Source organism: Anopheles moucheti, chromosome 3, assembly GCF_943734755.1.
Source record: "Anopheles moucheti chromosome 3, idAnoMoucSN_F20_07, whole genome shotgun sequence".
In the NCBI taxonomy this organism is placed as follows: domain Eukaryota; kingdom Metazoa; phylum Arthropoda; class Insecta; order Diptera; family Culicidae; genus Anopheles; species Anopheles moucheti.
The window spans coordinates 56,120,173-56,145,159 of record NC_069141.1 but is presented as its reverse complement, the minus strand read 5'-3'; the positions used below and the strand labels follow the sequence as shown (position 1 = coordinate 56,145,159).

General features: G+C 43.4%; 2 protein-coding genes across 2 annotated transcripts; both read left to right on the top strand.

Moving 5' to 3' along the window:
* The first annotated feature begins 1,347 nt into the window (after positions 1-1,347).
* LOC128303966 (sialin-like) lies at positions 1,348-3,063 on the top strand. The gene is made up of 5 exons (XM_053041075.1): positions 1,348-1,376; positions 1,440-1,614; positions 1,678-1,797; positions 1,859-2,405; positions 2,471-3,063. Exons 1-5 carry the CDS (start codon positions 1,348-1,350, stop codon positions 3,061-3,063), a joined length of 1,464 nt encoding a protein of 487 aa, XP_052897035.1.
* An 887-nt stretch (positions 3,064-3,950) lies between these two features.
* LOC128302842 (uncharacterized) lies at positions 3,951-5,604 on the top strand. Its single transcript, XM_053039690.1, has 5 exons — positions 3,951-4,067; positions 4,184-4,436; positions 4,493-4,590; positions 4,652-4,777; positions 4,846-5,604. Exons 1-5 carry the CDS (start codon positions 3,951-3,953, stop codon positions 5,602-5,604), a joined length of 1,353 nt encoding a protein of 450 aa, XP_052895650.1.
* The last annotated feature ends 19,383 nt before the right edge of the window (positions 5,605-24,987 follow it).

Here is a 24,987-nt window from a genome sequence, read left to right as displayed (position 1 = left end):
GAAAACCGGCCTAGAAAACCAGTTTAATCGCTAAAGACCACGTGTGTTTGCTTATGTTTTTGTTCCGCTTTCGCATTACATCGCGCTCACGTCATGTTTACCGGGAGAGTCAAAGCAGTCAGCCACAAGTGGACGGGTAAAACCAACACCGCTGACAGATTCATCACCTGCAGCAAAGAATCGGGCAGGTTCGTCCCTCGAGATCCGTATCCTCATCACTGTCCCGGTTACGCACCGCCAGCAAGTTCCATTGACGGGGAAGGTTTCACTTAAACGGACCCATTAATGACATTTAAAGTTTGTTTTTCACTTGACAGGATAAGAAAAAAAAACAGCACACCGGCACCGTGCGGATATTTGTACCCATCTGGAAATAACCGCGCTGATGGAAGCTTTCATCTAATGAACTCCACTGGACGCACCTTCTATCGAGGTTTTCAAACTCGCACGGTAGCACAAATCTGGTGCTGGCAGGAGCAAGATTTGGAGATGGATTAACTAATCATGCCCATAAATGGTGCATTTGATTAACGAACTCGCTCGAAATACTACCAGTGTTCTTTGCAACTCGCAACAGTTTCCCCGACACATTAATGAAGTCGTTGACGTGACGCTTTCCGGTCGCTTCCAGGCTTGCCGCATGTTAATAAGGAAAAACTCGTCACCGTGAGCAGTTCAAGCTGTTAACATGCGCTTCGATCCGGTTTCGTCTTTGCAACCGTTTGCGTAATCGCTTTTCATCATCTTGCGAAGAGGTATCGGTTACGCCTCATTACTCGACTACGATACACCTTCACTTTCCGAAAGTTATGCAGAAAAAGATGCCTCTGCTGATTATCGTATTATCTTGTTCGTTGAATGGAAGTGTTGTTCCAACGTATCCAAAGTTTTCCGAATGATAGGACTCAGCAGGATCTCAAGAACTAAGGCTACTCTTATTCACCCTTCATAAAAAAACTTCGCTTAACACTCCGCTATGCACTCCATTTCAATCGGTGCATCAAAATAATGATCGACAAAGTTATGATTTACCTGATGCCTTCGCACATGCAGGCAGTACGATAACAGCCACTCAATATGCGTATTATCAGCACGAACCTTTCTTACACACGCTTCAAGATGTGCCACACGACAATGCGATGTCATCGTTACTGTGGGGCCGGAGGAGGTTAAGTAGCTGATTGTACACGCTAATACCTATTTACAAACAATCTTCCGATCTCGCTGAACATTCGGTTCTGGTTGACTGATTTTCTCCGACGCTTCATTACGTACTGGTCCACCAGACGGTACGCATCACACTGGCAAGTATACTCCCCGTCTGTGTGATCTCTCAAACAATCGGTAATGGATGCTACCGAAAGTAGCAAGCTCAGGTAAGTAGGCTGCTTTGGAGGACGGTTTCTATTCTGCTAATCCCTTGCACCGTACACATACAGTGATGGAATCGATGCCCCCATGTGGATGTTCTGGAAGCGTCGCCGATATGTGCTGGTGTTTTTGGCATTTTTCGGATTCTTCAACGTGTACTCGCTGCGTGTAAATCTAAGCGTTGCGATAGTGGCTATGACAGAGAACCGTACCGTACAATACCCAAACGGAACGGAAGGTTATGTGCGTAGTCGTTACATTCAATATCTCATCAAGTCCTCAAGAAGTCAAGTGCTTTCGTTCTAGGAACAAGAATTCAATTGGGATTCCACCACAAAAGGATACATTCTGAGTTCCTTCTTCTATGGATACATCTTCACGCAACTTATTGGTGGCTACATGTCCAACGCACTCGGTGGAAACTATGTATGATTCAACGCTCAGTGCCCTAAGCACATCTTAATCCGGGATCTCTTCTTATCCACAGGTTTTCGGTGTTGGAGTTGGCGTCACAGCGATCCTGACACTCTTGACACCGCTCGCTGCCCACGGAGGTTTCGGCTGGCTCATCGCAGTACGTGCAACGGAAGGTTTCTTCGAGGGTGTAACCTTCCCATGTATTCACGCCATCTGGTCCAATTGGGCTCCACCGAGTGAACGATCGCGCATGGCTACGATCGCGTTTTCCGGTGTCTTTACCGGTACCGTAGCGTCTATGCTGCTGAGCGGTGTGCTCGCGGACACCCTCGGTTGGGAATGGGTATTCTACATTCTCGGCGCGTTCGGATGTCTCTGGTTTGTGGCGTGGATGTTCATCGTGAAGAAGTCTCCCGAAACAGATCCCTACATCACCACCAAGGAGAAAGAGTTCATACTGGCTACACTGCAACGTTCAGCTGCACCAGTCGAGAAGGTTCAACATCCCTGGCGCGGCATCCTAACGTCGAAAGCCGTCTGGGCGCTGGTCGTGTCGAGTTTCTCGGAAAATTGGGGATTCTATACGCTGCTTACACAATTGCCCACATTCCTGAGAGGTGAACCTGAACCCCGTAGATTGTTTGTTCTGCCATCCCTCCCTAATGTCCCCTTTTGTCCACAGATACGATGCACTTTGAGCTGCAAGCGGCCGGATTCCTTTCAGCCCTGCCGTACCTCGTGATGGGCTCACTGCTAAGCTTTGCCGGATATCTGGCTGATCTTTGCCAGATCCGGCGCTGGCTCACGACAACACAGGTACGCCGGTACTTCAACTGTGGTGCCTTCCTGGCCCAAACCGTCTTCATGCTGGTGGGTGCCTTCATCCTGAAGCCTGGTCCCACCCTCACCTGCATCACGATCGCCGTCGGTTGTGGTGCTTTCGCTTGGTGCGGGTTCGCCGTCAACCATCTCGACCTCTCGCCGAAAAGTGCCGGCGTGTTGATGGGTATTTCCAACACCTTTTCCACCGTTGCCGGCATTCTCACGCCCATCGTGTCCGGGCAGCTGACGGCGAGCGGGAGCGAGAACGAGTGGCGTACCGTATTCTACATTGCCGCCGGGATCTATCTGATCGGTTGCGTCACCTATTGGTTCGGTGTATCCGGCGAACTGCAGCCGTGGTCGATTGAGGCACGGGAAAAAGAACGTAACCAGCGGAAGGATGGCGGGAGTGAGTATTTCCACGAAGGGCTCCATCTGGATCAGAAGCCCTAGAAAGAGTGAAGGTGTCATAAGGGGGTATAAATGTGAAATGTAATTTAAAAGCTTATTGCTCGAGGACACGAAATGATAGGGATAATTTAAGAATCGCTTTATCCACCCAAGCTGATCTAGAGAAATGTCAAAACGGAATTCGGTCATAACCAGGTACAAAATGCACCAATAAACTTCATCCAAGCTAAACGGCTTGATCACGTTCGAACTAAAATGTAAACTTCACCAGGATAAAACACTCGCCCACTTTACTGAACCAATTACACAAGGTTATACACCTCATAATTATGCTATAAAAATATACATAAAAGGTAAATTACTCGTCTAATCACTCCTGCCTATGCTAAATTGTACGCATTTCCCATTTCCGCAAGCTCGCGACAAGCGTTATTTGTATCTTCCGGTCATCCGGTCTGATGAAAGCTAATCATACCAGCCGTTCGCGCCAATGACCCGTCCTGATGGATGACACAACCGTACCATTAGTCTCTTGAAATTACATCGGAACTAACCATCATCAGCATACCGCTTAGCGCTAGCCGCACCACGCGCGTTATCGCGCCCAACCGTTGCTTCTTCTTCTGTTTTTTCCCGGGATGAGAATTGAAAAACTTTTACTTGCAATATTAGTAACTGACGGTGAAGCTTATTATTAATTATCGACCTTGTCTTCCTCTGGAAGTTAACTGAGCATTTCTCTCGGAACACACTGCCATTGAACGATGCAAACGAAATGGAAAGGGATAAATTTATGTTTTATGTTAATGTTTTAATAAAACTCGCTCGGAAATGTAATCTCCACTAAGTAGGCGTAACGAATTGTGCCGTACATCAGCTGTCATCTGGCTAAGCTGTCAATCTGCGGTTAAGTTAACGACTCCGCTGATATGGACAACCCCGATCAAGAAATCGATACCAAGCAGGAGGAACTGCGGCGCAAGAAGCAAGAAAAGCTGCTTGCAAAAAAGATCGCCGCACAGGAGGCACAAAATCAACTGTACCGGGTAAGTGATATTTCGGAGCTGCTAGACCAGTTTACTAATTATGCTGGCCCTCAGTCCGATTGGCAAAAATATCAGGGACACCAAGAAAATAAAATTAATGATTTAATTAACAACAGGACCACCTGACCCGGGAGCGAGAGTTTTCAGCCCAAACGGAAAAAGCATTCTTTGGTGGCTGGGAAACGCTTTGTTCCAAGGTACGCTCCGAACAGCTAGCTGAGGAGCTCCGGCAGCAACAGCAATGTTTCGGAACCGTTTTCGACCGCAAGAACGAAATCATCCAGCGATTGGTTGGTGTGCGGGATGGAATCCAAGAAATACACACCAAATGCTTGTCGCGATTGGGGAACGTCATCGACTACTATATCCGTAAGTTTCGGCCATTATCCGGTGAAGATTGAAGTCTATTTGGCCATATTTTGCAGGTCTAAAGGATTACCGCACCACAGCATTGCTAGAGCGCTATGAAAGCGAAACTCAAACCCTTCTCAAAGACTTCCGCGAAGAAGTCGAAAGCAAAGAGGTACTTGTCACGTTAAACGTTGAACTACAGCTAAACATATTCGCTTCTTCCTTCATTTTAGAGCTTTAGTTGCTCCCAAATGGAGGAGCTTGATGCTTCACTGGCACAACTGCTGTCCAAAATGAAGCAGGATGAATTGGCTGACCGCGAGTGGCTGCTTGAAAGCAACAACCAGAACATAAATGCGGTAAGACAAACAACTTTTCACCCCGGAAATTCCCACTTACACTCGCTCGCTTGCGTTTCTTTCCACAGCAAGTGGAAAAGTTTGAAATTATTCGCGATAAAAAATACGCCGAAATGAATGCCCTCTATTGGCGACTTCGAGCAATCCTCGAAGACTACTTCCAAATCGTGCTGTTCCCAGAGCGTGAACAATCGTACGATCGGCTTGTCTACTACACCGAACTTGAACAGCAAGCCATAGAGCGGCGTCGCTGTCAGGAGGCCGTACTGCAGATGAAGAAAACGCAACTCGACCACACCCTTACGCTTGCCAACATTGGCGGAAGACGGAAGCTGCGTACGCGCCACAACTATCGACGGCTTCTAGAGATGAAGGTGCAGTTGCTGAAGGAACAGCAGAAAGAGGTGGACGTTGAACATCACCAGTGCATGACATGGATCTGTTCTTTCACGCATCATCTAAAGAACGTGCTTACGGAACATCTTGACTGGGGCAATAGAATTGCTAAACTGGGTCTTATCTGCACACAGTACGAAACCGAACAAGATCAGCAATATGCTGCCAAATGGTTCCGGCAAGATCAAAACGATTCAAATGCACTTGACCCCAACGAACCTGACGATATGTTCGGAACTCTTACGTACAAAATTAATCGCATAGAAGCATTCAATATTATTTTACGCGAAGAACGAATTCGCTTAAAGAGCGAAAATAACGATCTCAAAACCAAATTCAAGGCTTACTGCGAACTGCACAAAATTACCAATCAGGAAAACTTGCTCCTGTGTAGCCATGAAGTAGTGGCCCCTGGTCAAAGCAGTGAATAAACCATGATAGGTGGCTTTTAATGGCTTTATCTTTGTTTTCACTTAGCTTTTAAGGCACTTAAACACATCATCACAGCATCCTAACCATTAGATTGGGTAACGCGCCGCGCGACATCCGGCGTCCACACACAAATCATGCTCATCGCCTTCTCTGATCTGCCAAATTTATCGCAACATGGCACCATCGTTTCCCGCTACTCATCAGCCTTTAATGTAACGAACCACTTTTGGTCACATTCTTTCCCTCAAAACCCTTTATCTGTATGGCACACTTTGGGCACACATCATTCACCGCCTTGACGGTGGGCACGCGTACCTTCCACAGCACCTGGCCCGGTTGGAGTTGGTTATTTATTTTAAATTTCAACACGTTTCAGTGCATTTTCTTGCCGTAAAATTTGGTTTTTAGCAGACGCACGGGAGGTGTCTTTTAAATGCGTCGTGTAACAAATGGCATCGTTTTGCGTTCGCATTTGTATGCAAATAGAGCACCTGGCACCGGGTGGAATTTCTTGTGCAGTTTGTGTGTTTTTGGCGTTTCTTTGCAGTATGCGGGGAGCATTCTGCGGAGTGATGCGTTACACAATGCAATAATAACGTTGGCGTGTAGAAGAGCTGGTGTTTCGGTATGAAAATGAGATAGATTTGAGCAGAGATTTGATGCGTATAATAATCGTTTTACAAAGATAAACCAGTAGCAACAGGCTGTTTATCAGCTCAATTTTCAAAAATTCACAAAGTACTATTCGCTTTTGTTAAACCTGTCTGCTTTTTATGCAAACACGTTCATTTTGACCGTTTGATTATGGCATTCGTTTCAAACGTCCTTAACTCTGCGAGATGGATGCTGCATGAGTGTGAGATACTCGCGTCTCACACTGCGAGAAAAATTCGCTCACTATGCTCGTGAGAGCAACCACAAAATCAACATCCAACAGTGCGCGAGAGAGTGAGATTGTTAGCCAAAACACTAATCGTACCAAAGGGAAAACAATTTCCTTCGCAAAAATATTATCATTAGTATATTAATAGAGAAAAACCTTAATTTCAAACCATTGTGTTTGTTTTTATGTGCACTGATAGTCTTTTGCCTACCATCAAATTAAAATAAAAATTGTTTTTCTTGAAAAAAAGAAAAAAAAAGAAAAAGAATAGTAACGTAATTGAAATTCTTATTCCTATTTATATTATAATTTTAAGGTAAATTACACTACAATCATGTACTTTTTTTGTTAAGTGATTTAAGGCAATTCTTTACCTTAAATTCCATTCAGTTAGTATGAAGTAGCGTATGATTTATGTTTTAACTAAAAAAATAAGTTTCAAAATATTAAACATAAACTGAAAAATATACATTACTTACAGCGAATTTAAGCAAAGTATTCAAATCTTAATACTATGGTTGCACATTCGGTAGCATATTATAAGGTCAGCAACGAGTGATTTATTGAGCATTTGATCAAATAAATAAGAAAACTTGAATCAAATTAAATCTTCGCTACAAACGATAAGTTCAAGATACTACAGACGAGTTTATGTTTCTTCTGAAATGTAGCAAAAACTATACGCTCAGAGAGAGGGACTGCGTGTAAAAGAGTAGAAACATTCGTATAGCTCTCACGCAGCCTCTCTAACCAACGATTCTCATCCCCTGGTTCCCTAGCAACGCTCGCTTCCCGGAGCACAATGAGCAAAGCATGTTATACAAAAATGCCACAATCAGAATGCCTTCAAAAAGTAAAATAAGCCTAGTTTTTACTATTATAAAAAAAATTCAATTCTGCTGTTATGAAAATTGTGTAATTATGAAAACTCCCAATAATGCAGATGCATACGAATTCATTCATGTGCGCAACATTGCACAATCTAAATCTTAAAACTAAAATATAAATTATCCAATTCTATACATAGTTCTACAACTATGGCTAATCCGAATTATTTGGAAGAATTACTCTTAAACACTTAAACACTTTAACATGAACCTAGCGAACATGTAACACCCTTTACTTGCCCACTGTGCGGGTGAGAAAAAAACCGCATCAATCCGCAGGTCGCGATCTACGCGAGACACACGCAAGCAGCAACAAACGCCTCCAGTTCGTTTCTTTCGTTCCGTGCGAGCGGTTCATCAGTGTGTGTCTCGCGGTTTTCCCGTGTCTCTTCCCGTGTCTGTACTGCACGTGCGGTGTGTGTTTTTGGCGGTAAGCAACAAGCGGGGAAACAAAACGATGGTAAAAAACTGATCCCCGGGTTCGATTCTGGTAACCGGTTCCACACGGTTTGCATACGCACAGCGAACGCGCACACGGCGAAGGAAAACTCACACACAAATGCGTTGCGTTCCCGGCACGGAGATTGAAGGAATTGGTGATAACTTACAAGTGAACGAAAGTGAAGACCCTTTACACGCGGATAGCCAACAACGTTGAAGATAGTGATTTCCCTGGAAATATAGGTTATCAGCGTTAAATGTCCTAAATTGTCACGAAAAGCGGAACCTTTCGCAAATCCGCGTTGACCTTTGTCTCTCTGTCATAGCCAACATCAAATGCCCTTCGGATGGTAAACCTAGAAATATGTCATTGAAGCGTTCGTTTAAAGAAGTTAACCTGTAAGAGAAAGTGCTGACTTACTGGTAAAACCACCAAGTTGGAAACCTCGTAACAGGCTATCACAAGAATCCAAACACATCGGAAGAAGAAAAACAAAACCGAAGAACAAATCCGCAACGAAAGCAACAGTACGCTTACCCATCCAAAACTGCACCCTCTCATCGTCAAGTTCGGGCAGGTTCGTCAGGTTGAGAAGGTTTCGACGCCTCAAGTGCACCTTGCCACAAGTGTATGCGTTTGTTTGGTCGGTCCCACTGCACCGCGTCCAGTTGTCTCTCGGGTATCAGCAGCTCTTGTTCCAAGTTCCGTGGTTCAAGTCCACTTGGACATCACCCCTTTTTCAGTACACCTCTTGTTTTTTTTTTGCTGACCACGCAACACAGCCGCGTCTTTCGGGTTTTTTATTATTATTTGCTTGATTTTGGGCTTCTTCGCCACAGCACACCGCGTGAATCGAGTGAAGTTGGAAGGGAAAACATGTGAGCATGAATGCGTGTATGGTGGATCTGCGTGCGTGTGTGTGTGTGTGTGTGTGCGCGGTTGCCTGTACGTGGTTTTGTATGTTGTGCAAGTGCAAGAAGCCTACTGTTGTGCCTTGTTAAGATAACCTCCAACTTCCCGGAATCCGTTCGTCGCCCGTTACCTTGGAGACGGTTGAAGTCTTTCGTTTCTCGCTCATTTGCCCAGGCTGCGCGAAGTAGCTCCAAACGCTTACAGCATCAATCGGTAGTTGATTGATTGATTCATTTGTGTGCGTGTGTGTGTATGTCTGTGTGTGTCAGTGTGTTTCCGTGGAATAATTAAGCAGGAATCATTTGTTCAACGCGTGTTGTAAAAGTGAAAACAAATTTGCGTGTTTATTTGTGCGGATTCGGTGTACATTTTACAACAAACTTCGCGTTTCAATCCAAAATGGTGTTGATTTCTATACACCCTTCCCAACTGTGAAGATGTTACAAATCAAGAGAATTGTGATTGCAAATTACCGTTACCATTACTATTGTGTGTTGCTCATTTCGTTTCATTTCTTTCCTTCCCTAAATACTCCCACTTGTAGATTGCAGTACTTTTCAACGCCCAGAAAGTGATACAGATCGCAACAGACGACCGCCCGCGGCATGCCGCGCCAGGTGGAAACTACATTAATGACGAATTGTTTGTAAATTTCGCTCGCTGAAGCAATAGTGCGACCTCTTCGACCAAAACCAAAACAAGACAAGGCGTACCCTACTAGAAACAGTGCCTTTGCCCTCTGCTGCTGCTACCTAGCAAGTAGAAAAAAGTGTTGTGAAAAAGTGCTTCCACCCGTTTCGGTGGTCACGCCACGAATTGTTTCAAAGAACGCGTTGCGTTGCGGGTGATTTGTTCGAAAATTGACATCCAACAGTGCGCTCTGGCGTGTATTGGGCAGAACTTTAGCGCGGGCTCGGAAAAAAAGCGTTCGCTCGAATTCCTTACACAAGAACGTAAGTTGTTTTCTATTTCCACTACAGCTCTTTGATTTCGTCGGTGATGGGAACGTCGGATTTGGTCGTTATATCATGGAAATTTTCGGTTGCCATAGTAATTGCGGTCGGCTGTGGGAGGGAAATTCTCTCCACAATTAGCACACTTTATCGACAGTACCTTTCGATGGGATGAACCGCTCAACAAAAACATGGTTCATGAATAAATGAATTTGCTCAATTTTAGCTGATACTTACAACTCTTCTTGGCCTAATTAATGGCTATTGTAGACTTATTAATTGCATGCAATCAAATTCTTAGTAGTCGTTTTCGTCAATTTCCATGGGAAAAATCTTACCTAGTAGTTGATTACATTTATCATATTGATGTCTCTTGTCTAACAATGTAATGATTTAAGAGAAAAACTGATCGATAAATTTATATAAATAAATCTAAATTTAAATAATAAATTTATTTAAATAAAATTAAATTTAAATTTAAATATGTGATGTGTACCTATTATAGTGCAAACAAAATACTAGTGCTGGGTGAATCTGACACAGACTCATGAATAGAGACGAAAGAGACCCAGGAGGTCCAAAGCCTCTCTAATATTAGAAAACAACAACAAGATTCATGAATACCCATGAAGCTTTGTACTGATCCTCAAAAAAAAACTTTGTACTCAAAATCCTCAAAGACCAAGGCTTATCTAAATCATTCCACGAGATTGATTAACCTTCCAAATCATCAACTGCCAAAAATTTACCACAATTTTCTTATGTCGCTTTAAACCGCCACTGCTTTGAACATTTGAGAATCGATTCCTAATTTAAATGAATCCTAATTTAAAATTAAAATGGATGACTCTTTTCAATAGATTCATTATACACAACACTTCAAAATTACTGTTTGATTATTATTGTTCTGAATCAAATCATTATTTTTGATTCTGAATGAATAATTAAAAATTCAGAAACTGCCAAAATAGGAACTTACGATTTGGCAGCAATCCAACCGAATTTTTAATTTTTTTATCGTCATAAAATTTTGTTTTGCGTTTCGATGTACCCAGAGTAATGAAAACAGAACCATACAAACGAGCAAAGTAAACACATTAAAAATACATCAGCGAAAGATATGTTTGTCCAGCATCTCAAGCCAAAATCCGCCACCGGAACGTAATCATTCCCTTGAACAGTATTTTAGTTTCTCGCTGGACAAACAACTTTACACAAAGCGAATCTATAATTGCATTCCTTCAACATAAGATGCAATTTTCGCACTCACTCTTTGCCACACAATAGCTGCTGCAGCCACCGAAAAAAAACTTTTCCCCGCTAAGAACATTCGTAAAAGCCACATAATAAACGAATGGCTGTAAGAAGTTTCGCTGCATTTTATTTCTGCAAGCAGAAGCGCTGTATAAATGTATGAGAAATGGCTTCGATTCCTGACCGTCGCGAGCACATTCGGGAAGGCACACTGCTCCAGGGAAATGGAGAAAAAAAGCTGCCAAACCGGAGTTTGGACTTCTCGACTTTTCCTCACTGAATGTGTGTGCGAACCCAAACACACGCGAAACACAAACACACACATTACCCCGTGGATTGCTAAATTTATTCCTCCGGTTGGAGCGCGTAGCAACATGAACTAACTCGTTCACTGCGGAGAATAAGCAGCAAAGCTGCTCGAAAACGGCTCGCATCCCAAGCTCCCCCCAAAAAGCCACACTCGCAAAACTTCTCCCGATCGACCACTTTGCAAAACAGAAGGCAAAGAAGCATCGCACAAACACACCGCCGCAAAAAGGGTACAGCATAAATTCGTCCATACCACACACCGCCCTGGCAACGGGCCAAAAGGCCACCGTGTGTATGCTGTGCTGGCTTCTCCACGGCATAAGGCGCTAGCATTAATAAGAGAGCCAGGCGGCATGAAAATAAAAAAAAAAAACATCCTAAGACTTCGAAAACCAAGATCCAGTTTTGCCTCTCCCTTTGGGGAGGATCTCGTCCCGTCACACCCAACCGAAGGGCTTCCCGATTTCCAGTTTTTGATACTTTGCCAGTTTTCCATTCGTTGTCTTCCTTTTTTGCGCGATCCGGGGGAGAAGCGTGTCGGGCGGGGTAACGGGGACGGTTCGGTGCATGATGGCGATGCATGGACGATAACACATTCACCCGATTGCACTTTTGAATCTGCGATCGAATCGATTCAACCTTTGCAAACTCGTCTGTTACCATCTAAAATTTTACGAGTGGAACGTTCTTTTCCATTCTCATGATCGGGTTTATCTCGGGCTAGCATAAACTGCTTATCAGTTTTATAGCTTCACGTACTCATATACTCTTACCTCCATGGGTTTTTAACATTAAAACATAAAAAAGGAAATTTTCCATCGATCTTTTATTGCATCTTATCAATGTATTACATATTTCAGTACTCCTTTAATAATTATGTTCATTAAGGCAACGTCCGACAGTTCTTCACTAAAGTAAAAAAGCTTATATTCAATCATCTTCCCCGCAAGATCGCACAGCATCTCTTAAGCAATTGTTTCTTTTCGCCTCATCGAACTCACGAAATTCGTCCAGAACGTACCGCGAAACGTTCGTCGCCGTCGCATTCCATCGTGGTCAGACTTTCTGGAAATTCTTTTCGCGTCCTCTTCTGCTCGTGCGGTTCTCACGCAGAAACACACCGGCGATCTTGCACTCAGACCGGTTTTTGTGCGGCTGCCAGTAAGATCCAAACGATTCCGCTCCTTGGTGTTCGATGTGGACCGTACATAGCACATTGCTGGAGCTCGTAAAAATCTCTGCAAGAAAATGAGATAAAGGTGTAATATTTCGGTGCGGATGCTGCGATTATGGAAGAGTCCTACGAAAGCCAGAAATAGGATAATTGTGAAGTAGCCGAATCGGCTTATTTTCTCGACGGTGAGCTCTGAGAGCAGAATCTACCGAAACTAACGTTTTGCAACTCTGCGTGACATACGGATAAACTCAACAGTTGAGTCCTCAAATTTAAGACTTTAAACTTCCTCCAGTAACAAAACCCTAATGCGGTATCTGAAACAGATCTAAAGCGGGCCATCTAAAGTGCCAGCCCGGTGAAAGCCTCAACCGACCGGATGCTTCCCGGAAGATGGACAGGAAAAGCCACAACTTCAGCTAACGAGCATATTAGATTATGGAGCTTTTTTATGCTACTTTAGAGTAGTAAAACGCTAGACTAGGCTACTGTCTTCAAACAACACGCATGAGCTCATCTTCAAAAGTTATCCAACTTTCAGCCATCCAGACTCTGCTAGAAGCGGCAATACCCGTGCTTGAGAAGCGTTTATGACCGTTTGTACATCGGCCGTTTTGGGGAGGGGTGCAAATGAAGCAGCGGCCGAGAGCATCTTCAGCATTTTGCCTCATCTCCCCACAGTCGTCCTCATTATCTTGCGGTAAAGTTTTGTTTTTGTGCACACCCGCCTGATCCGCGCCACGCAAAACCTGTCGCTCGAAAAACAGTTCAATGCCAGGCACGTTAACGTGAGTGAGTCAATGAGGTGATGGCCCGAATGCTTCACCGGACGCATGCGTGGAGTTCATTTGCATACCTCATGCTTTTTTATGTCTTTCCTATCCTATCGTGGCAATTTTCGCCTTGGGCTTCTTGGGGGGGGGGGCCTGGAACAATCTTAAGCTTTATAGCTTGTCGGCTCTGATAGTCTTCAAGTTATCACCCAATCTTTGCGTTGTCCACTTTCTTTAGATCCAAGTCTTTTTTTTATTAAATAAAGCATGCAGTTGATCTGAAAACGGTCCCAACAAACTTGGAACATTTATTTTTTGCGTCCAAACACCAACAGAACTGTGCCTCAAATATATTGAGGCCACAAGATGTGTTTAATTTTATCTTTATTATATTAGTTCGACATATCAACCATAACATGTCAATGGTATTTAATTTTTAGTGCTTTAAATGTCAGCTCATTGGCTAATGTTAAACGGACTACTAACTCAGAAACTATTCTTTATAATTAAAACTGCCCTTCCCTGTGCCTAACACTGCTCTAGTATTGTTGCAATGCCCAACATGTCCAAACTGTTTAACATGGAAAAATAATAGAGCAGTTATCGTATTAACGGAATCGATCGCTTCCGCACGGTGGCAAAGATTCGGTGGCGTAACGACCAGAATTAATCGCGCCTTCGTTACTTCCCTTGCCGGTGATGTCGCGCTCGGTTGTTCCGTCGCAACACAGGTTCGCTCCCAGTTCGGCAGAGTTTGCAACTTTCTAAAACAACTATCAAACAACTATCAAACGGCGGACGAAACAATATCATCCGTTCCGTACATGGATGATCACCACCATTTCGGCCGAGTTTCTCGGTGTGCGTTTCTCTCTCTTTCTTTCTCTAGCTCATTTTTCCTGTTCATTTTCCCTCCCTCACATGATAGTTTTTCCCCAAAACCGAAAATTACCAGCAATGGTGTGTGTGTATTTCTTTTTTCATCACCTAATTTACTCCTTTCTTCACTTTCGCGCATTCGTCAGGGTTGTCTTGTGTCTTTTCTTCCGCCTGCGAGCATGTCACCCTTTTTTTGTCGTAAAAACCTTTCCCTACACGCACGCACTTGCCCGAATCCAGTGTCTTAAGGTGCGAAATCTAATTTAATTACCATTTTATTCGATTCCCTTTACGCAGCCACTCGGCCAAACCGTGGCCCGTTCGGGCTGGTGGTTGAATATGCGGTGAGAACTTGCCACATTGACAGTGTTGCGTCTCACATAATTCCCTTCTAACTGCCGGTGGGTGGCAAACGCTAAGACGGACCCTGAGAAAATGACACCTGTGCACCGAAATTCGCCCTAAAGCTTGCTCGCATTCACACACCCATATGCGGACACGGAAGAAAGCGAGCCACTGTGTGTGTGATTCTTGTGCAATTTTCTCACTTTTGTTTGGAAGAAAATTCGGAAACTACCCACACACACACACCACGCACGCACCCTGGTTTGCAAATGAGCTAGTGAAAGTGTGGAAAATTCAATTAGGATCAGTTCCAGGGGTCTTTCTTCTACACTGTCTTCGCACATTTGCGCTTATCTCGAGTGTGTACACTTTCGAAAGCATCACCAATTTTGTCATGATTTTTCCACAAAAGTCTTTTCATGTTGTCATGCCAGCGTATGCCTTCCTGGGAAAAATCATTCCTTCAGCCGCGCTTCTTCCCCTTTCATTTCCACCCAAGATAGTGATCAATCTCCGTGCTACAATCAGCCGCGTGAGCCGCTGTGCTAAATTAAATGTGGTGTCGAAAAACGATGAAAAGAAGTGAAAATTCGTAGCAAGCAAAGCATTTTCCCCTTTGCGCGTTCTTCCCTTTTGTGTTGCGGGGAAAAATGTCAAACCATCAAAAGCCGCCTGTCACACGGCACCCGGCGCTAGGTTTTGTGCGAAAACTTATTGCACCATTGTTTTGCCGAATGCAGGCGAAATTAAGCATCCCTGGGGATGGGGTTTTTTCGTGCACCACCGTCAGAAATCTCAGACCCTTCGGTCCCGAACTTCCCATCGACAGCCGCCCAACGGAAAGTGGGTTAATGGTGGCTGAGCTTTGGAATTCCATCCTCTGCTCCAGACGCTTTTCTTCGGCGACCATTGGAAGGTTAACCACTTTGCCAACTGCCGCCAACAATTAACCACCGCCGCGTTCGTGCGCATGGCCGATAAATCAACCGACCTTGCCCTGTTCTGTTGGGTAGTTTGTTTTTTTAAGAAAAAGTGCCCCCTTTAAAGCGTCAACTCACTCGATTGCTACCGACTGATAGCGTGCGCCGTGGTCGCGCATGGTCTACATGATCGAGAAGACGAGAGCACCACGAACACATTTTCTTCACCTTCTCCAACCACCAGAACCGAGTCCACCGAAAAACCAAACAACGAAAAAATGGAAAGGATAGACCCGGTGCTTTTAGATGGCAATAGCATCGCCACCTGTCCACGCGATAAAATCGATTATCTTTCAATGTCATTTCGAGCCAGAGGGACGGAAAAGTTCACACCGCATAAAGGGCTTAACCTTTCGCTTTCGGTTCACTATTGTCACCACCCAGCTTTGCCGTCTTCTAGTGTGCGAACATGTGTGTGTGTGGTTTCAAAAACCTGCTTCGGTTCCTAAGACGCGTTCAGCTCTTTTGATTTTGCACCGCCTTTAAATTACCCCTTAAGCGCACTGACGCACTGAACCTTATCGAATTGCTGGACCCCAAATGCAGTGGAACGGCGGAACAATTAATCAAAGAACTAAAGCGCCGAATAGCCTTAGCACATGCAGAACTGGCGTTGACATTCACGCGGTGTATGCGGCCCGCGGGAAGATTTGCATATAAATGATTGCTTTTGTGCTTAACTGCGCGGGTTCGTCTCTTGCCGTCCCTCCCCCCGTTGTAAATTCCGGCGCGACCGAACAAAGGTGTTAATGGGCAAAATGAGCTGCACGTTTTGATGCTCCACGCCGTAATCACCTACCAGTTAACTCCACCACGTAAATATTGTCCCTAAAGGTCGTTTATTCGCCAATCCGCCTGATCCGCACGGCACAGATGACGAATAAAAACGACACATTTTGTTTGCATAATGTATGCTCCCGAGCACGCTTGTTCTGGACGAGACGCGTAAAACCCACTTGTTTCATTCACAGTTCTTTTTGCCTTCTACCATCAGAAACCACAACCAGTTGGTGGATGAGGATGACAGTTTTTTTTATTACCATCAATTTGTCTGTCACTTCCGTGCCATAGTGAAAGGTTACTCCGGGTGATGCCACCTCCCTCCCCTCAGGGAAACTCTTAACCACCTCAAACGCACATCTGAAGGAGCACCCGTGGCGCGTACCGAAATACATCCATTTGCATCGAATCGAATGCTCGGCTCGGCCGTGTTGCACCTTATTAACATACTCATTACTCTCCGCGGGGCCGCGATGTGATTAGACGCAATAACTTATGAATGATGCAGTCTCGGTTGCACTTTGCATGCAGAAAGTTGCAGTTCAGTGCAGTTGCTGTGCACGTGTCACTCCCCGGGCCAAGCCATCCGTCCAAGCCACATCTATTGGTCCGATATGCAAATCACCTTTCTTGGCATGATCAATCGGTGACTTCGTTTGAGGTGGAAATAGTGTAATAATAGGTCGTGCCGACAAGTGGAAATCCCCCAGCGATGGAGTGGCGCCTTAAATTATTGAGCGGCGGGACGCTCTGTGCTGTGTCACCAAAGGGCTACATTGGACGTGCGTCATAATTGACGAGGTGCTTTGTAAACGACAAATATGGTGCAAATCATATGAAGTCCAAAGTTCAATAACGTTTTTGAAGATTTTTATCTTAAAAGAAGTAGATTTCTCTAACATTTCATGGCCTTTTATCTGGAACTTGTCTATTAACTATTCCTATTGATCTATAGATTGAAGATTACAGCATATCCCGCAATTATTTGACAGCTTCCTATCAATTTTTGAATCCGTTCCCAGGTTTTTTTATTGGGGCGGTCTGGTGATGTATAGGTATCGGCGCATTATTTATTAATTAATTTATCAATTCAATCAATTTATTTAAAGTAGCATTCTATTTGGGAAACCGTCAAAAAACCTCGGAACGAATTCAAAAATATATGGGAAACCGTCAAAAAACCTCGAGACGAATTCAAAAATATGTGGGACGCAGTCAAAAAATCTCGGGACGGATTCATAAATTGATGGGACGCTGTCAAAAAATCTCTGGACGAATAAAAAAATACCTGGGACGCAATTAAAGAACCTTGAGAAACTGTCAAAAAATTGTGGAATAACCTGTATACAACATTCATATATTGTAGCTTTTAGCATTCGGATCAACTCAATCAATCCAATTTCCAAAAAATAAATCGGTCACAATCTCAAAACCTATTCAAAATAACAAAAAAAAACTCGTAAAAACAAATTGTACTCCCAAAATTAACTTTACCGTTTAAAAGTCACTCGTTGCCCTCGGCGAAGAAAAAAAATGAGGGAAACCTATCAACCGACATGTCACGTCTAGTGTACGGAAGGCAAGATGAAAAGCAAAACGTAATCGTCCCTTCCGGATGATTTTTCATGGTAAGCTGGCGGGCATATTGCTTTGCTGATGCTGCCGCCGTACGCACTTCACGCCGAATTAGACATGCAGTGGGCGTATGACTCATATTTTCTCTGCCAGGACATTTTTATCGTGGCGGGGTTTGCGTTTTCGGGGAGGAGAACCAGAACCAGTATACCATTTCCCTACCGGTTTATTTCGTCAATCTGGGGCACATGAACGCCTTCATAACCGATTTAAAAGGGAAACGGTGTACTTGTAGGAAATCATGCCTAGAACATATTAAAGACTTCTGGCACTTTGCGCGTATTCTTGATATTGTATCGATTTTTACTGAGTTGTGCTTACGCTATGCTTCGCCTAAACAGAAATTTAAGAAATATTAAATATTACAACACTTTGCTCAGTTACCAAGCCATTCTCACAGTAATTCAACAAATTATTCAACATTGAAGCGCCCTAATGTTTCAACCATCCAAATCTGTCCATCTACATCCGGAACGTGGTCGGTGTGTTTGTCACTCGGTACGTACCGCTTATTTTATGGCCGATAATTGAATAATAAACAATTCCATTCTGGCTAGTTGACTAATTGCAAACGGCTATACCATGCTCTGCCACCTTCCAAGGAAGAATAAATTTGGTACCAAAGCGGTGGCTTTGCATATTAACGAGCAACCGAATCTTGTAACCAAACATGCTTCCTTCTACTGCGGAATGGTATAATGCAATCATCCCCACAAGGAGAACATCGATAAAGACGGCATGTCACACAGTAGTATGCTAATTCACACCTCGTGTCGCTAAGCTACCCTTAATCGGCGCATTCATTCATGAATCATCATCAAAGTCAGATTGGTCGTTTTCAGCCCAACAACATATTGTACATTGTGTCGAGTTAGGTTTGGGACTCCTCATCATCCACTAACACACCGATCCGATCTGATCCATTATGTATCTCGTTCCGAAAGCATAATTGCATTATCTTCTTCCTGTGTTCACGCACTTCCATCGAGGCTCCACGGTTATGCAGCTTTATCCATTTGCACAATTCGCAATTGTTGACGTCTAATGTGTAACCGTTCGCCATTGAATAACCGTGTGTGGCATTAAATGGATCGGACTGCTCCAGTTCTCATACGCCCGAGCGTGCACATTACAAACGTTAGCTGAGCATGCATGAAAAGTTAAGCCGTAAACACACAACTCTTTTTCCGCAAGAAACAACCACAAGAATACGCCGAATAGTGAATGCCGTTTTCCACTCGATCGGACGGTACACGTTTTCGTTCCATCTGTGAAAGGGGGTTCAGCTTAAAGCACCCTTACAACCCCGGAACCATGCAGTTCACCACGCAGTGAGAGTGAGATATGCTAATGAGAAAAGTATATCACTTCACATTTTCCTTCCTCGAGACGTACCATCGGCACAATAGCGCCCCGTTGGGGAGATTATTCTATTGAGATGCATTCCCTGCCATTCTCCAAAAAAGGCGCGTATGTAGAGCGGAAAACTTTGCATCTTAGCCCTGCGGGGACACGGGGTTTCCGCTCCCAATTTGCTTGATTGTTAGCTGCGGGTGAAGCGAAAAAAAACGACCACCAGAATGTTAGCGTTCAAGTCGATTTCTGGCTTATGAATGGTGCAGTGTGACAAACAGTAAGGTGAGAAAGTAGAGCAATAGCATGCATATTTATGCCACAGTCTGCAGGTCGAAACCTTTCGCGATGGGAGGATACTTTGAAATTAAGCAGCAAAAAAGTTTCTTTGCATCCGAATCGAATGGAACTGGATCAGTCATGAATTTTAAAATTGATTTTTTTTATCGGGTTGGGATTCACGAATCTCAATTATTCTTTAAACTAAATGAATGAATCTGCACTTACACTCTAAACATTCATGGTAGATTCCCTTACAGATGCAAGAAGCTCCCCGATGCATCATTTTAAGATCATATTTTGATGTCTTTTTTAGACATTGTTTTATACATATTTAGTTCTTCTGAAATTGTTGTTTGTGCTTCTGAAATAGGATGTTTGACGCTCATGAAATAAGAATGAGTATAAGTATACAGGTTAAATAAGTCAAAATAATTTCATTGAACGGAGCAACTTGAAGAATTGATTTTGTTAACTCAATTTGATTCTCAATAATATTTTTCGTTTTTACTACTTAAATATGTTTAGTGGTTAATGCGTTAACCCGTCAAACTTATCGTTAACATTAGCACTAGCAACAACTACCCAAACAATCTTCATGAACATTATACATTTCACACTTTGTGATCGTGAATAGAAACAAGCTTATTCTTAAACCGGGCTTAGTTTTCGACGATGCACCTAAAATCAACGCTGTTTCTTTGAATTCTGTGTTCGGAGTGTTACAGTATGTTAATTTGTTAATTTTATTTATTCAATGAGCCTTATATGGCCCATTTGAAGCTTGGGTATAAATGTACAAAGTTGTCGTTTCGCGCATTTCATTGAAAGCTTAATATATTCTCTAGATTCTGTAAAATAGTTCTATTATTTAATGTCAACCAATGTTCTAACATGATGCGGGATGTTGTTCACTAGCTCCTATTTGTTTGACACAATGTTTCGAATATAAAATCGTTTATTATCGTGCACTTCGATGACTTGCTTTGTTTACTGTTACGATAGCTTTTTTCATCGAAAAAAGGTAATTGGGGTAATCATTCACATAATGTTATTTTTTTAATAGGGCCATCAAATGATACACGCCGATCTTCTCCGGCAGACCAAGCGAAGGACTGGTTCTCAGTTTTTTGCCTTAGCATTACCGTCCTAGACAATAGAATTTCTACTCGGATGATTCAGAGTATTTGAATTTGACACGCCTGCCAAACCTTCCCGCTAGTTGCTTCTTATCCAATGATTGAGGAGCCTATACAGACGGAAGGGAGCAAAGTTCCAAAAACCATCTGTTCATAAACTTGTCCCAGTTGTTATTCTTTCAACCGTTTTACTTGAATTAATTGATTTCTTGCTACTCTGATTCGGCTTTTTATACAAAATCTTTCAGAAATTATTGGTTCCTTTGATTCTAAACATTTGTGTGCCATAAAATGCTAAGCTACGGTTACTTCAGTTTCTATCATCCAATACGCAACAACAACAACAACGTCAACTGCAATGCAAATTGTCATCTTTAAGTGGAATCTTTAAAGATTTATAATGGGCTCATTTTAAAAATGCCTCCTGGCGAAAGGTTCATATTATTTTTCTCAAATGATTCAGTAAGTAAGGAACATTATTAGTTTCCATAGTCGATTAAACAAGAAAAAACTTATGTAATAGTCTTCGTAAAACATGTTTGATAAAATGTTTTAGCATTCTTCAAATTAATTAATTAAATATTTGCCAATAAATGAGTCAAAGTACATGTTATAGTTTCATGAATTAAAAATCGAAAAACATCAACGCAAAACTCTTCGATCAGGGGTTTATCAACTCATGGGAAAGAATTGCATTTTAAACCCCCATTCGCAAAGCACAACTTTCAATAAGTTATATCTTAAGCCGCTCGCAACCGACGATAACGTTTGCCAATAATTTTCTCCCAGCAAGACATGTTTACGATGATTTTCCTTCCCGTACCACCGCCGCCTAGCGTGCATTATCGCCTGCGTGTACGTTATCCTTCCATCGGTCAGCAAGCCATCGGTACGACCATCGGTGACCTTCTCCATGCCGGCCGACCCGAACCTTACGTTTAGCGAGATTTATCGATCATTCGTTTGGCCAGTTCGGTGCGGCAGCTTCATCTCCGGCTCGCCGACAATAATGCCCCGCACGGGGCATTGCGTCGCTGTGACACGCATCAAAAAAGCATCATGGCGGCAATATTTCAAAAGATAGTGAGAGTCCCACCGCACCGATGGGATAATTGCGCCAGGCGCGAACCCCGCACCATTCGAGCGCTTCGTGCGATGAAAGAAAATCTCGCTCGCGCGGAAGAAAAGCCTCGCATCGCAAGCGGTTGCGCACATTTCGCGTCTCCTAAAGCCTATGATGATCAAGCAGAAGAAGCGCAAGACTCGCGGCTGTATGCGGTTGCGCACAGACACGAATCCATTCCACTTTCTTTCCCGTTTTAGTTTTCTTCCTCACCGACGCCTCACGTAATTGGTAAGAAAACATTGCATTTTATGTCTCAACCCCGGTGCGTCAGCATGAGAAACTGTCATCCGTAGTATGTTTTCTACCATTTTCCATTGCTTCGTGTCGTCCCCTATTTCGCATTTGCGGCCACATCACGCATCCACAGTGCATTGATGTGCAGTTCTGCAGCCTTTTACCGACTGCACCGTTTCGTTATCGCGACGCACAACCCGGGAATCTCCCTTTTCTTCCCTTCAGCGGGTTTAGTTCGCTCGGCTGACAACTTGCGGCTTGCTGGCGGAAAAGTCATGACTATCATAAAAGTCTCCCTCACTTATCACTCCCATTTACACCGTGGAGCCACCGTCTTACCGCAGGCGAACCTGGGACGAATTCATTTGGGGTCGGTTTGCAAAAAAACATGGCTCGCGTGGTAATTTGTTGACTGTCCTGGCCATGCACCAGAACGCATTTGCCTGCAGAAGCTCGCGGCTCCCAAGTGTCGTTGACTTGGTTTCGCCTCAGATGCGGAAGAAATTGCTCCATGTTCCGGCTGGAGCCTATAATACTGACTACCATCATCTCGTCCAATAGCCTCCAATAACTCAAGATTCTCCCGAATGCTTTTAGCGTGCATTTTATTTAATCAACCCACCCACAAACACCACACCAGAGAGATAACACACACCCACGAAACGTTTTTACCGAAAAACAAACCGCCCCGGGAAGCCATTTGTATTATGAAATTAATTGACTGGCCAGCTTGTACACAATTTTCTCCCCCATTTACCGCGAGCCAATAAATTTAAGACCTTTTTCCACTTGTCACTTTCTATTTGCTAATGATGGCGACGCACTTAGTCATCGGGACCTCCCACCGAAACCGGTAAGGGGCGGCCCCACAGATAAAACTAAACCGGAAAATTTCGATACCTTTTATTGGGTCTTATTAGCGCGGAGGCGCTTCGCCTTTATACGGTGTCTGCTTAAAACTGCGCTTTTCTTACCTTCCGCTTCAAAACACGGTAACGCCGGCCGCGCGTTGCACAGGTGCACAACCCTTTTTAAGGAAGGTGGTGGTGGTGGTGGTGAAAGCATTTGCTCAGCTCCCAACGCGATGAACCCACCGTAAATCTTGAAGCGCACGCACAACCCGCCACCCGAAAATACAAATGAGACGGAGCGCGTTGCTTTTGGGAGAAGATTTATCGCGTGCCGCTTTTACGCTGGGTGGCCTTCCCCGGGTAATGCGCCAAATTGGGAACGGAAGTTGTTTGGAAAAAGATTTTTTGGTTCTGCGGTTCGGTTTGCGGGGATTGGGATAACGATCTGTGTGCTTAAGCAATCACCACTTACCCACTGGCGGCTCGAGTATCACACACGCCGTAAGACAATTGTCCGTACGATCTGTTTGCATAATAATGAGCAAACGCGTAGGACGAGGGTTTACCGGATCTCTGCTCCAATTGAACCAATTGATCATGATCATACCTTGGGATCACCATGAACCGATTATTACACTCCCGAAAATATAAACCTCGGGTTACGAGCTGTCGTTCACCGTCACTCATCGTGCCTTCATTGCTCTGCCCAAACGCTCCAAAAGCCACAAAAATGAGGTTACAAAAATGACAGAGTTTCGAAATAAGTTTTTAATCCTATAGTTCACGCTTTGTGAAGGTTCCTTTTTGCCTTCTACAGAACACCGTCAACCAGAAACGCATGACAAAATACAATGTCAGCGTGTGTGTGTGTGTTCGATCGTGCAAAATTAACGCACATCAACCAATCCCTCCCTGCGTCAACGTTGTACCATTGTTTTGCTACCGAAAAAGTGGCCTCTATGCTGTCCGTTGCTACAACACTTCGTAAGACCTTGCTATCTGCGAGCGGTCACACAAGCACACACGTTACCATAATCATAAGCGAGCGCACCCAATCGGTCGATTGAAAGCCGTTTGGAGTGAAGTTTACGTTCAATCACGCTCTTGAAGTCTGAGCCTAAAAACCATGGCGTCGATTTACCTTAAAGCCGGCTCTGTCACTCACTGCTGTGGCCAGGGAAACCGAATGCAAGCGTAGATCATACGTATTAAGATGAAGTTATTTGTTCAATAACCCGTTAGTTGTCTAACGAGATACGATGCGAAATAAACCGTCTCTTTATATTTGTTGTGAAATCTTGTTCACAAAGAATTGAATGGTATATAGAATGGTTCCATGAATGGTGAAAGAGCTTGACAGTATTTTTGAAGGTAATTCAATGGTCGTATTTCTTCATTTTCATTTTTTTATCTCCAAACTTTGAGCCAATTGAAACGTTCAGTGTGGAAGAATAAATGAGGTTGATTTATGTATTATTTATTATTGTTTATGTAATTTCTGCTCTAATATTCTCCCGAATATTAAATTTATTAAATCTAGATGATTAGACCGGGAATAAATAGACTAGTCTGCTCACCAGACATTATAGATGCATACGATCAAATGATTTGAAGACAGCTAATCAAACTATTTATCTTTATCCTATTATGTCTCTGTTTTGTTTCTAAAAAACTGGATCCAGTATTCGTAGTATTAAGTAGCAACTTAACTTCATCTGAAATGATACACAAGGCTGAAGACTGTACCGTGATCTTGTACCTCGGCGTTCGATTCGTGAGTCGTGTACTCGTGGAGCCAGAAGGTCATATAACGCGTATTCGATTCTAATTCAGACCCTTTCGCTGTATTAAACTATTTACTATCCAACAATATCAATTACTTTTTCTTCTTGTTTGCGACACTCTTGGCCAGATATTAAGGGATTTTCCTGAATATAGTTTTTCTTTGCAGCTCGGATGAGATTTAGATTTACACAACATCTTCAAATAGATGATTTGTCTAAGAAAAGAAGAATATGGTCGCTTTTGCGTACAGAATTAGTCACTCCAAACTACCGTAAGCATTGAACCACCACAATAGTTTCGAGAACTCAACCAGAATTCTTCTGATTGTTAAAAATTTGTAGAAATAATAGAATCTCAGAATTTCCTAAACAATTCACCTTTGGATCTCGTTAGTTACAGGATATCCCAC

Bases quoted from the DNA above. Each gene is read 5' to 3' on its own strand.
- LOC128303966 (XM_053041075.1), top strand. From the start codon at position 1,348: ATGGATGCTACCGAAAGTAGCAAGCTCAG. The intron at 1,377-1,439 runs GTAAGTAGGCTG...GTACACATACAG, and splicing joins ACCGAAAGTAGCAAGCTCAG to TGATGGAATCGATGCCCCCA. The intron at 1,798-1,858 runs GTATGATTCAAC...TCTTATCCACAG, and splicing joins ACGCACTCGGTGGAAACTAT to GTTTTCGGTGTTGGAGTTGG.
- LOC128302842 (XM_053039690.1), top strand. From the start codon at position 3,951: ATGGACAACCCCGATCAAGAAATCGATACCAAGCAGGAGGAACTGCGG. The intron at 4,068-4,183 runs GTAAGTGATATT...AATTAACAACAG, and splicing joins CACAAAATCAACTGTACCGG to GACCACCTGACCCGGGAGCG. The intron at 4,437-4,492 runs GTAAGTTTCGGC...CATATTTTGCAG, and splicing joins CGTCATCGACTACTATATCC to GTCTAAAGGATTACCGCACC.